The sequence below is a fragment of the Rhynchophorus ferrugineus genome, unplaced genomic scaffold, assembly GCF_030347505.1.
Source record: "Rhynchophorus ferrugineus isolate W39M unplaced genomic scaffold, kcgeb_rfMv2 rfM8, whole genome shotgun sequence".
In the NCBI taxonomy this organism is placed as follows: Eukaryota; Metazoa; Arthropoda; class Insecta; order Coleoptera; family Curculionidae; genus Rhynchophorus; species Rhynchophorus ferrugineus.
In genome coordinates, this window is record NW_027472587.1 from 29,534,670 (window position 1) to 29,549,423 (window position 14,754).

General features: G+C 33.5%; 1 protein-coding gene across 1 annotated transcript; it reads left to right on the forward strand.

Annotated features, from left to right (window-relative positions):
* Positions 1-5,953: 5,953 nt before the first annotated feature.
* On the forward strand, positions 5,954-9,461 carry LOC143200688 (uncharacterized). The gene is made up of 2 exons (XM_076411275.1): positions 5,954-6,492; positions 6,595-9,461. The coding sequence occupies exons 1-2, from the start codon at positions 6,078-6,080 to the stop codon at positions 7,458-7,460; spliced, it is 1,281 nt and encodes a 426-aa protein (XP_076267390.1). The 5' UTR covers positions 5,954-6,077; the 3' UTR covers positions 7,461-9,461.
* Positions 9,462-14,754: the final 5,293 nt, after the last annotated feature.

Sequence of the window (14,754 nt, forward strand, 5' to 3'; positions counted from 1 at the left end):
AACATAACACAGAAAGAGAGCATAGAACGAAACTGCTATAAAAAATGAGGGTAAACATCTCTAATATCATAGGATTTCAGTTGCAAGGTCGCGACAAAGGTGACCGAGGTCTCCATAATTATCTGCGAACCATCAAATAATATTTTGGCATTATTTATATGTATTTGTCAAGAGATTTCAATACTTTCAACGCATCAAGGCAGATCTATACTATCGTAATTAAATCTACAATGTCGTTGAGAGTTTTTTTTGTGTTTTAATAACACATTTTACTCATATTCAATTAGCCAAAGGTACTTTTAATTATCACGATTTGTTAATGGGTTAATTTAAGCTCGTTTGTTGATGTCAATAGAGTTTGGGTCTCCGAATAATGGCGGGGGTCGCGAAAATCATATTACTTTGACTTTTAAATATCAGTTTGATCTGCCGCCGATCTAGGAAGGTCACATGTTTACCAATTCCAATCCGTGTAATTGATTTGTGTGTGAAGACGCCTAGCTGTGCATTAGTTGTAATTTTTTAAGTTTTCATAATAGCCCTGAACAGAATTGCTTTGGCTTGTCAAGGAGGTTTTGCTTATATTTTAATTTCTTGTAATTAATGTATAACTTGATGTCATATACTAAATTACAAAGAACATTATTTGTTAATTAGAACTCATATTCCACTGTACGAAAGAGAAAAAAAATTGAAAACAACAAATACAATATGTAATAAAAAAAATAATAAGTTTTAATAGAAAGCGGATTCGTTGACACAAGTACCAGGGGGTCATTTGAGTGTTTTATAGATTGAAGTGTCTTTATCCGGAAGAACTATTATAACTTTGTAACATAACTTTAAAATAATTTTGTTTATAACTTTAATAACACTGTAAATATTTTTCTGTTAAATGCACCTCACTACACTACGCTATACAAGATCAAATGGTTTGATTATTGTGAGTTTGTCTCTTCATATATCACTGTACAATTCACCTTTTGTAGAAAAACATATCCCTCAGTAAAATGGAATAATCATGATCTTCCGCAAGCAGACAACGTTAAATTTCTGGGATTGCATTTTGATCAACGTTTGACATGGAAAAAACATATAGTGACAAAACGCAAACAGCTTGAGGTTAAACTAAACTAAATGTACTGGCTGATAAGGCGTAAATCTAAATTATCATTAGATAACAAGGTTTTGCTTTATAAGTTAATACTTGGGCCCATTTAGAGCTATGGTATTGAACTGTGGGGTACAAGTTGCGAGTCATCGTCGATGCTCCATATTACGTCTCTAACAAACTGATTCAGCGTGATATACCCTTAGAACCCATAACGAGTGTGATTCGAAGTGTTAGTGCAAAGTACTCTGAAAGACTATTAGTGCATCCCAATGCACTCACCAAACAGCTAAATGTGCGAGATGACAGTGTAGTGCATAGGCTCAAACGCAAACTACCATACGAAGTGATTAACAGGCACATGAAGTGAGATTTAATAATCTCTAGAATATGCTAAAATAGTATCTAGAATAAGATTACATGTCCGGATAGTCACTACATAGTATAAAACAAAGTCGCCTTTTCTGTCCCTATATCCCTATGTGCGCTTAAATCTTTAAAACTACGCAACGGATTTTGATGCGGTTTTTTTCAATAGATAGAGTGATTCAAGAGGAAGGTTTATATGTATAATACATGCATAATATACTAAGGCAACATTGCTAATTTTGGAGGTTTCTAACGTGATGTCGTAAATTAACCTATTTTTTAGGCTTATTTAGCAATTAGCAAAAACGCTGCCTAACCCTACGAGTTAGATCAAATTAATGTACTACAGTATTATACACCATAAAAAGGTCTACAAAAAAGTCCGCGATGGTATATGTTTATCTTTTAGGGATAACCCACATTAACCATTTTTATTGTTTACTTTTTACGTGAGAAAATGGCTTATTTACGAAGCTATTTTAAGCAATACGGCATTAATCCTTATCGAATTAAGTACCTTAAATATAGTGTGCAATTAATATAGATCAATATGGTTCCTTACAGCATGTAAATTAAACAAATATTTTCGGAGATATTACAAATTTAAAATTTGCGTTTAAAAATGTGTAATGTAATAAAAATTGTATGAATTTAGATATTCCAAAGATAGCAGGAAATCTTCATAGTAAGTATAGGGGAAGAGGAATTGTTTTACTCCAAATTTAATGCGTGCAGGCCAAGGGCAGTAATGAATGAACCAAAAATACTGGATCGATTTTAATCATGTTTTCATTGAGTGACATAGGCATATATATTTTATGCCCGTGCAAAGTCGGAGCGGGCCGCTATGTTTTTATATACAACGTTCATATTTTTTCTGTAGTGTATTTAATTTAGTATCAGCATTGCACCCGTGCGAAGCCGGGGCGGATCGCTAGTTATATTATATAACCGAAATCATATAATAATACTTATTGTCCACAGGCAGATTGTTGAAATTCTAAGAGATTAATAAAAATATATATATCCCATTTCGATTCTCTTCATTTGCAGGGTCACAGCCGGTATCTGAAGATCTCGGTGTAAATAATCAGTCCTATAGTATCTGGGTGCACTTATTATGCTTCGTAGGACTTTGTTCTGAAAAATGTGTATTGTATTTACGTTGCTTTTCGCAAAACATCCTCATAATTCGATAGGCCCATAACCATATGGGTTTTTATATTAGCTTGTATAATAGTAATTTATTGTGCACTGAGTGTGATTTTCTTTCAACTAAATAATATATTTTCCTATATTTGATCTCTTTTTAATGTTGCGTTTAATGTTTAATGTTGTTTCCAGCGCAAAAAGTTTTGCATCAAAAGTCATTCCAAGATACTAAGTTACACTTCATTTGATTATACTGATATTACTTTATTTAATGGACTTCAGAATAATCTCCATGTATTTTAACCTCAACTAGATCACTAATTACGGATATCAGCAAATACTCTCATCGACTTATCTAGAAACCTAATCAAGAAATAAATAAAAATGATAACAAACCATTATTCTGTCTCCAGAATCATATTGCCATCAGTAAATATCATCGCCATCTACGAAAATCACGTAGATAGCCAAACTTAAGAAGCTCAAACCTTTTTCTCTTCGCTATCGGATTCATCGAAATAGGGGAATATTTCGTAACCAAACTGGGCTAAGAATCCGTTTTTTTCTTCTTTAAACGCCTATCTTTGCGTGGATCTCGATGTCATTGCGCAAACTATTTATTACAACAATTAGATAACGGTAATGTTTCGTTTTATTTTTTTTGGGAATTTGCAGACACTATGATTTGGCTAAAGTAGGTTTTTGTTTCCATAAATGTATTTTTAAAATTGTATGGCACGTAACGATAGGTTAGTTTTGAACTAGTTTCTCTAGTTCAAAAAATCACGTTTGGTATAAGCTTCATTTGAAATATGATTATTAAAGTATTTACAATTAAGGATTTCGTTTTTATTACCATAAGATTGGATTCACTATATATAGTTAAAATAAAAAATTAGGAAACATCCAATCATTGAATAACACTTCTAATCCGTGAATTACTAGTACAAGCCTCAATGCTTGGGATGTTGGTACATCAAAAGTTGCCTGAAATATCTGTGAAGTAAGCTAATCTATCGAAATTAGGCAGAAGCTTGCAGTTCAAAAAGTTCAACCACCGAAGGCTAATTGCAAAAGCACAGTTGTTTGTCCTTGTGCTATTAGAATTTGGGAACATCAAAATTTGGGATACTATCAGAAATAAAAAACATCTTATTGTTTCGCATAATCTTCTTTTAACTCAATACATTTAGCCCAGTGTTTTCAAGTCTTTTTATTCTTCCTAAATAATAGATTTTCTTAATGCCTTCAAAACAGGGTTTTGTTTCAGTGATCATCTCTTAATTCCAGTCATTTCTTCGAATTTGGAGACAGGAAATAGTGGCAGGGGACTAAACCTAGGGTATATGTTGGATATGGTAACAGTTCCTTAATGAAACAACACGTTTTTCCTTTTCCAAATACAGTTATGCTTGCTTCATATTCACATTACTATTCACACAACTATTTATAAGCTCTGAATAATATTCACCGGTGACTGTTTTACTCCTGGCAAAATAATCGACATGAATGACATCGCGTGTATCTCAAGAAACACTGGTCACTGCTTTGTTAGCTGACAGACACGACTTGGCCTTCTTTGATTCACGTTCACCGGGAGAAACTCACAGTGATATACTTTAATAAATAAACACAAACACGGGTTTATTGGAAATTTCTTTGAAGCGATTGAACACACTAAATTCCTTAAATCGGATATATTTTGTCAAAATGAAGTAGCTACTCTGAACAATATTTTCCATATAGCACTTTATTAATCACAAGAACATAAAGTGTGTAAAAACTGTTTGAATCGAACACGATTAAACAAATTAAAATTTACTCTTCTGACAGTAAAGGACTAGTCACTAGTGTGCAACTGCATGCAGATTCCGGACTATTTCCGGAGGAAGGCATCATACGAGTACCACATGATTGGTGGAGTTCTGGTTGCTTGATGAAACCGATGTGTTTATATCTAACTCTGAAATGTAATACGAGCACGAGTGTGCTTAATTAAGGGTTTCGTTTAATCTTATATATAAAAATGAATCGCAAAATATGTTCCTAAGCGCATAACTCAACAACGCCTGGACCAATTTGGCCAAATCTTTTTTTAAAATGTTCGTTGAAGTTCAGGGATGGTTTTTACGGCGAGAAAAATTAGAATTATTGCTGGAAAAACCCTAAAAATAGCCCTTTTTGTTTGAATTTGTTTCGTGTATCAGTTGACAATTCATCTGTCATCTGTCAAAAGTCATCTGTAACAGACAACTTTTTTTTTTTAAATTTGATATGACTTGAACTCAAATCCTTTTAATCCGTACGAATTGTTTTATTTATTTAAAATTTTTTATTTGTTTAAAATTTAATTCAAATTTTAAATAAATAAAACAATTCGTACGGCTTAAAAGGATTTGAGTTCAAGTCATATCAAATTTAAAAAAAAAAGTTGTCTGTTACAGATGACTTTTGACAGATGACAGATGAATTGTCAAGTGATACACGAAACAAATTCGTATATCGTGTTTTGTGCAGAGTGTTTAGTTAGTTAGTGTTTGTTTAGTTCGTGATTAGTGAAAAAATAATTTATATTTGATATGCCTCCTATAAGACGAAGCAATTTAGGTAGAAGAAACAGAAATGCTATAAACCAAGCTAATTACCGATCTAATCGTACTGCACAAGAACGTGACGACGGAAATGAACGTGAAAGAATTCGGATATCACAAACGCGTGAAGCGCGAGCGCGACATTCAACTAATAATCGCGCAAGTTTGAATCCAGCTGCTTTCAGTTACGATGTGTCAATTGACTACAGTAACTACCAATGTGTTGTTATTGGTTCTATGAACTTGGTTTGCTCACACTGTAAGGCATTAAAATACAAAAACGAAGCCAATGGATTGTGTTGCGCAAATGGTAAAGTGAAATTGATACAATTGGATCCACCACCAGAACCATTGTACTCATTGGTTTCAGGAATAGGAGCAGATTCTATACACTTTTTGACACATATTCAACAATATAACAATTGCTTTCAAATGACTTCATTTGGGGCAACAAATGCAGTTCGGGAAAATTTTATGCCAACTTTCAAGGTATGTATTATAGCAGTTACTCATAATTATTTTAGTGAACAAAATTTTCTGTCACCAAAGTTAAGATGTGTTACTAATCTTCAATTTCTTAATAATTACGAAATATATCACTTAGTCATCATATTATATGGTGATTCAGTTTCAGTGACACTTTTATTATATTTTATATTTGATAGATATTAGTTAAAACTAAATATATACTTTTTAAGATCAAATATTATTTAAGTTTGATCATTGACAATCCATTAATTTATACCACACCATAATATTTTTTTTATTTACAGATACAAGGGCAAATATATCACAGAGCAGGTTCACTGTTACCAGTGTCAGATAGCGACAACAAATTCCTGCAAATTTATTTTATGGGCAATTCACCACAAGAAATTGATCTGCGTTGTGCACATAACAATTTAGTAAAAAGGTCTATTGTAGAACAATTACAAACTTTATTTCATCAACACAATCAATTGATTATATTGTTTAAAACTGCCCTGGATCTGATGCCATCCGATAATCACAAAATTGTAATCAGAGCTGATAAAACACCTGCAGGTCAACATACAAGACGTTTTAATGCACCAACTATTGATGAAGTTGCTATCGTTGTAGTTGGAGAAAACTTGGAATCCCGTGATATTGTTTTACATCGTCGGAATTTTCAATTACAACCTATAAAGGAAACACACCGCTCATATGATGCACTGCAATATCCCATTATATTTTGGCAAGGTGAAGATGGCTACGATTTATCAATAAAAATGATAAATCCCATTACAGGTAACTAAAATATTAGTTTAGCTATGGCGATAATATCTCAGTCACTATATTATGTATTTTAATTTTATATTTGAATGTTATTAAAACAAAATCTGTTTACAGGTTCTGAAACCAACAAAAAAGTCAGTTCAATGAACTATTATTCATACCGCCTAATGATTCGGGAAAATGCAGATAATCACATATTGAAATGTCGGCGATTATATCACAAATATGTTGATGACATGTATGTTAAAATTGAAACGGAGAGATTAACATTCATCAGGTTGAATCAAACCAAACTCCGATCTGAAGAGTATATTCACCTTCGAGATGCGATTAATACTGATGGAAATGCACAGAATGTCGGTCGGATGACTATTCTTCCAGCAACATACATCGGAAGCCCTCGGCATATGCACGAATATGCTCAAGATGCCATGTCGTATGTTCGTCATTATGGTACAGCAGATTTGTTCATCACATTTACATGCAATCCGCAATGGATAGAAATTAAGCAGGAGTTATTACCTGGGAAATCATCCATTGATCGTCATGATATTACAGCCAGAGTCTTTAGACAAAAGTTGAAATCTTTAATGAATTTCATCGTAAAACATAATGTGTTTGGTGAGACACGCTGCTGGATGTATTCTGTGGAGTGGCAGAAACGAGGATTGCCACATGCACACATTTTGATTTGGTTGGTTGAAAAGATAAGGCCAAATGAAGTTGATGCAGTGATATCAGCTGAAATCCCTAATGTACAAGTAGATCCTGAATTGCATGAGGTAGTTATCAAAAACATGATACATGGTCCCTGTGGAACTCTTAATCAAAATTCACCGTGTATGATGGATGGTAAATGTTCAAAACGATATCCACGGACATTAATATCGGAAACAATTACTGGTAATGACGGTTATCCATTGTATCGTCGCAGATCGACAGCAGACAATGGAAAATCAACAATTGTCAAATTAAATTAACAAGATATTGAAATAGATAATCGTTGGATTGTTCCATATTCACCCATTTTATCAAAGACATTCAAAGCACACATCAACGTTGAATCTTGCCATTCAGTGAAATCGATTAAATACATTTGCAAATATGTAACCAAAGGGAGTGATATGGCTGTGATTGGAATTGGTGCAGGGAATTCTAATGATGAAGTTACCCAATACCAAATGGGCCGCTATGTCAGTAGTAATGAAGCAGTTTGGCGAATATTTTCTTTTCCTATTCATGAGAGACACCCTTCTGTTGTTCACTTAGCTGTGCATTTAGAAAATGGACAAAGAGTGTATTTTACAGCACAGAACGCAGTACAAAGAGCTGCTCAGCCACCATCTACTACATTAACCAGTTTTTTTGAGACATGCCAAAACGATGATTTCGCACAAACATTGCTATATTCTGAAATGCCAAAATATTATACCTGGAATCAATCCTCAAGGAGATTTATACGACGGAAACAAGGAAAACCAGTTCCAGGATATACAGATGTATATTCCACCGATGCGATTGGCCGGATTTATTCAGTACATCCAAGCAATGATGAATGTTTTTATTTATGACTGCTATTAGTCAATGTACGTGGCCCAACATCATTCCAACAGTTACGAACTGTTGATGGTGAATTGTGTGGATCCTACAGAGAAGCCTGTCAACGTTTGCAATTGCTTGAAAATGACGCTCATTGGGATCAAACTCTCAATGATGCCGTAATATCATCACACACTCATCAAATACGAACATTGTTTTCTATAATCATATCTACATGCTTCCCATCAAACCCAATTGATTTGTGGATGAAGTACAAAGATTATATGTGTGATGATATTTTGTATCAAATACGGAATAGAATGGGAAATCCAAATATACAAATCAGTGAAGAAATTTACAATGAAGCATTGATTTCAATTGAGGACATGTGCTTGATAATGTCAAACAAACTATTAATTCAATTAGGCCTGACCGCGCCCAATCGTCCAATGCATGACGCTTTTAACCAAGAGTTGCATCGAGAAAGACTGTATGATCTCAACGCTTTGAAAGAATAAATTCAAACAAATCTTCCACTGTTAAATGAACAACAGAAGTATGTATTTGAAACTCTTATGAAAGTAACAAATGATGAAACTGGAGGGATTTATTTCTTAGATGCACCTGGTGGTACAGGAAAAACTTTTTTTATTTCATTAATATTAGCAACAATTCGCTCACAAAATAAAATTGCACTTGCACTCGCTTCGTCGGGAATCGCAGCAACTTTGCTTGAAGGTGGTCGAACAGCCCATTCAGCACTAAAATTGCCATTAAATATGCAAAGCAATGAAACTCCAACCTGCAACGTTTCGAAGAACTCTGCAATGGCAAAGGTTTTGCAGCAATGTAAATTGATTGTTTGGGATGAATGCACGATGGCACATAAAAAATCTTTGGAGGCTTTAGACAGAACCTTAAAAGATCTACGTAGCAATAATAACCGATTTGGTGGTGCAATGATTTTATTAGCAGGAGATTTTCGTCAAACATTGCCAGTGATTCCACGATCAACGCCAGCTGATGAACTCAATGCATGTCTAAAGTCCTCCAATTTGTGGAAACATGTTAAAGTACTTCATTTAAGCAAGAATATGCGTGTCGAGTTGCAAAATGACCAATCTGGAAACATATTCTCTAAACAACTCATTGACATTGGTAATGGCAAATTTCCTATAGACATGTTGACGGCTTGCTTTTGCTATGACTATAAACAAGTCCCAGGGGCAATCATTAAGTGTTTGTGGTATTAATCTAGAAAACCCATGTTTCTCACATGGTCAATTGTATGTTGCCTGTTCCCGTGTTGGAAAACCATCAGATTTGTTTATCTATGCGCCAGGTAATCAAACAAAAAACATCGTATACCACAAAGCAATATAATGATAATAATAATAATAATTATGATTCACATGATTAACAATAAAGCGATTACTTACTTTTCAATCCTTATATATGTTTTATTTAATTATTTTTTATTCACAACGCCCTATCACCAGGGTGATGGTTCTGTTCAGGAGAATTTTTTAAAATACGTAGGCACAAAAACTGCCACATTACAAATCTTTTTGACAGGACGAAGTCTGTCGGGTCAGCTAGTATTAGAATATGATTGAGTCGACAGTATTGTCTGTGTGATCGATTAAGCAAGTGTATTTTATTAAATTTATTGTTGAATTTATTTGTCTATTCATTAATGAAGAAAAATCTAGGTATATAATAGGTATATTGAAAAGTCCCCAGCCTACCATAGTAAAACACATATTTTTGGCAAAATTATTATGTTTTTATTCAACGTAATTCCCTGCAAGGGTGATACACTGATAATAGCGATCCTCCAACTGTTCGATACCATATTTGTAGTACGATTTGCCCTTTGCTTCAAAAAAGGCCTCAGTTTCGGCGATCACCTCTTCATTCGATGAAAATTTCTTCCCAATGAGCATTCTTTTGAGTTCTGACAACGGAAAATAGTCGCTGGGGCCAGATCTGGCGAATACGGTGGACTTCATCGTTTTCACTGACTTGTGACATGGTTTCAAGGGACATCATGGGCATTGTCTTGGTGAACCAGCAGTTTCTTTTTCTTCAAATGCAGCCGTTCTTCAGCGATGTTGTCCTTCAAACCTCCCAAATTATAGACGCCATAAACTTGCCAGCCGACCACGCTTTGGAGCGGGTTGATCGTGTGCAGTCCACTCTGATGTCTGTCGATTGGACTTCGGAGTGAAATGGTAAAACCATGTTTCATCCATTGTCAGATATCGATGCAGAAACTCTACATTTAATCATCTTCAAACACTGCTCCGAATCATCAACTCGTCGTTGTTTTTGATCAAAAGTAAGCTCGCGCGGAACTCACTTTGCACTGTGCTTTCTAATACCCAAAAATTCATAAATGATTGTTCACGTTCAGTTGATATCTTTAGAGTGTCTGCTATTTCATTCAATTTCAATTTACGGTCATTCAAAATCATTTTGTGGATTTTGTTAATGTTGTCGTTGGTAACAACCTCTTTTGGGCGTCCACTGCGTTCACCGTCTTCGGCACTCATTTCACCACGTCTAAACTTAGCAAAGCAATCCTTGATATTTGATTTTAATGGGGCACTGTCCGGAAACTCGACATCAAGCCAAAGCCAAAAAATACAGTTTTTGCTTCAACTGTATTTTTTTCCTTCAAAAAACAATATTTTATCAATACGCGAAATTCCTTTTTATCATTTTTTTTTCACAATAACAAAAATTGCTGCACTCAAAATGCTATAATTCAAAAACAAATGATTTAATTCTATTAGCACGATCTATGGGTCAGGCCGGGGACTTTTCAATTGATCTCTTATGTCAGAAGATATAAAATTTATTTGTACTTATATTTTAGTTGCTGTTAAAAGCATAAAATAACAAAAAATACGCATATATTACGCAAGTCACATAGTTAGATGTACGTAGAAAATACAAATGTAACCAAACAACGTTTATGTTTACAAAAATAAAGGATTGTTGACTTTTTGATTATTTTCTAAATGTCTATCTCTCTGGTATATGGTTGTAGTAAACCCTCTAGACCATTATTGAGTTTCATACTTCGTTCGTATCCAGGTCCAAAACCAAATCCTGCATTTTATGAGCGGATGACATGATCTTATTTATTTTCAAAAGTTAAGGACGTGGTTGATTTTCCAACTAAAACTTTGATTAATGTTTTAATTAATTTGTTAATATTTTAATTCATTAATTTGATTAAATTGCTTTCCATAATTCCAACAAGTTCCTCTTCAATGAATTCACTGTCATTAACAGCTAAAACTTCAACATCTGTTGACTTCAAGATCTTCAAAACCTCCATGTATTTGATGAATAACTTGTAAAATGTTACTGACTTCGACTGCTTTGCCAGGTAATGCTGAGACATCGATAATAACTTCCAGCACTAGGTCAATCATTCAAAATCCAATATTAAATAATATTTAACTTTTTCCATTTTCTGGTAACTGTCAATGAAGGAAAGGATCTGCTTTCATATGTTTCTCCTAGATAATCGATTAAATTGTGCTATTATACCCTTATATAATTCATTTACAAACGCCAATTCACATTGAGGTCTATTAAATTTTAGGTCTCCGGATATTCTAATGTCAATATGCAGAAGCCTCTTGAATAATAATGATTTTGAGACAAAACAAAACAATTAGTAAACCAGTCTGTAAATAGCGTCATCGTAAGCCAAGCATTAGGATTTGCTTTCCAAAACATAGGTAGACATTCATTTTTTCAAGGGCCAAAAGTGTAAACAAACAAAAATTAGAGTGAATCGGTCCTTAGCTAGCTTAAACCTGAAAAACGGAACAGCGACTAAGCAAACCGCAGTTGACGAGACCGCGTGTAACTAGGAATTATTGTAATTTAAATTGTGATTTACTAAACTTAAGTTGTTTGATAAATAAAACATTTTAACTAAAGTCTTTGGGGATTAGTTTCCTCATAGAATAGGGTAACTCACTATTTTATACAACCTGTTTTCTTCTCCCATTCTTCAACAAAAAGTCCCCACTTCCGTTAAAATAAAATCGTTTTAATGTAAATAAAAGTGTTGTACATTTACGTCTATCAATATCAAAACTTTAATACAAAAAGGCAAATATTATTATGTAGTAATAAAACTAAAATAACGTTTTTATATATAAATATTACGGTATTTAATAGTGATCTACACCATCAGTATTGTATGATAAAAGTTATGGCTGAATATAAAAATAGTAATTAATTGAAATAAATGTTGATAAAAATAAATTTTATTTTACATCGGGAAATACAAATTATTTCCTTGCCAACGCAAGTTATCATAATATTGGAGGTTAAACGCAAATATAGCCGCAAATAATTAATCGCTACCAATTTGGAAAACTCCTTTAGAAAACTCGGGATGTACAATTTCAGAACTGGTAATAACGTTTAGCGAAAAAAAAGTGAACGTTCCATAATAGCTCCGGTAACTTATAAATAATTAATGAAGATTTTCATAAACAATTGATGTAATTAAAATCCACACGAGCAATATGTTTCTTTCTGTGGGAAAATGTCAATCTTTAATGCCAAATGTATCAAAGCAGATGATACCCAACCGCAATTGTTGTTTAACATCTTTTACGTTCTGTAATTTAACATATACAGTATTTTCTGGTAAGAGCCATTCTTCGAATTTCATAAGAATCACTTTTACCTGTCAAAATATATTAACGTGGATTATCGTTTGATTGGTTAAAACAAGATGATATGAATCAGCAAATTATTGTGATATTTTTTTATTAGTACATTGTTACATTATTACAGTAGATTATTAGTACAGTACATTATTAGTGGTTGTGGTTGAACCGTTAAATTTGTTTCTACAATAACTTAAAAATTTGGTGATATATAGGATAATCCATTGTTTCTTATTTAGCCTCTGACGTAACAATGTTCATGAATTAATTGACACTTCTGCTAAATGCCCCATACGCACTTTCAACTGCTGAAATCGTACCTTACAGAAATTTTGTTGTCAAACAGGGTGACAAATACACTGACCTACACCCAATATATTCGGGTGTTCCGCAGGGCAGTGTTCTTGACCCATTGTTATATTTATTGTATACAGCTGACTTACCGACCTCAAGAAACAATATTATTGCAACATATACTGACAATACAGCGGTTTTATCATCACACGAGGATCTAACATCAGCCACAAGAAGCCTCCAACTTCATCTTAACAAAGTCGAATTGTGGTTGAAAACGTGTATCAAAGCAAATGAGACAAAATCTCCCCATGTGACATTCACCCTTTGTAGAAAAACATGTATCTCAGTAAAATTGAATAATCATAAACTTCCGCAAGCAGACAACGTTAAATATCTGGGAATGTATTTTGATCGATGTTTGACATGGAAAAAAATATAGTGACAAAACGCAAACAGCTTAGGGTTAAACCAAACCAAATGTACTTACTAGATGATAAGGCGTAAATTTAAATTATCATTATATAATAAGGTTTTGCTATATAAGTGAATACTTAGGCCCATTTCGACTTATGGTATTGAACTGTGGGGTACTACTAGCAAATCTAACGTAAATATGCCCCAGAGATTCCAGAATAAAGTGTTGCAAGTCATCGTCGATATTGCGTGTCCAACAAACTGATTCGATGCGATATCGCCATAGAACCCATAAGGAGTCTGATTTGGATTCTTATCTGAAAGACTATTAGTGCATCCTAGTGCACTCGCCGAATAAGTAAATGACGCGATGACAGTGAAGTGCATAGGCTCAAACGCAAACTACCATACAAATTGATTAATAGACACATAGAGTGAGATTTTATAATCTCTAGAATAAGCGAAAATAGTTTTTAGAATAAGTTAGGATAGATTTGGTATAAGTTAAAATAGTATCTAGAATAAGATTTAGATTATAAGTTGCACAGTAGATCACTTAATGAAGTGACCTACATGTCAGGATAGTTATACTATAGTAACTGAAATCACATAATAATACTTATTACCTACGGACAGCTGGTGGCGTTCTAGGAGATTTATACAAAAATAATAATAAAAAAAACTTCTATTAAATACTGTTTCCTTAGTGAGAGTCGGTATCTGAAGGTCTCGGTATAAGCATTCATTACTATCTTGGGACTTTTTTCTGAAAAAAATAATTTATGCAAGTTACTTTTGGCGAAATATCCCAGTCCCACTACAGTAAACCAAACAGTTATTAGACATGTTTGGCCTGGGATAAAATATTACATCAATAGGCGCACTCAATCTTATATCAATTAACAAGACAATGATATCTAAAACAGAAATTTTTTTAGAGATTCAGTTCAGTGGATATCTTGTTCTATATATTAATCGGTTTATCGAAAATTTACTGAGCACCCTTTAGAGCTATTACCTGCATTTATTATTTTTCTTGGATGTGTTATACTGATTGTATTTTTACTTAGTTTTCTTCAATATTCTACCACATTTCATAGTGAGTGTATCTGGAATACACATTCACTACGAATTCTATAAAAGTTCTAGTGTTCTTTTTGAAATTATTATTTCAGTTAGTCATACTACCGACGAATCGATTATGGGCAATTTTACGACGAATATAACGAAAGTAATTTGCCCTGATAAAACCCAATTTGCCTTTTATTTCCGTTGATATTCCAAAACCAATTTTCAAGCTCTGAAATAAGATAAACAA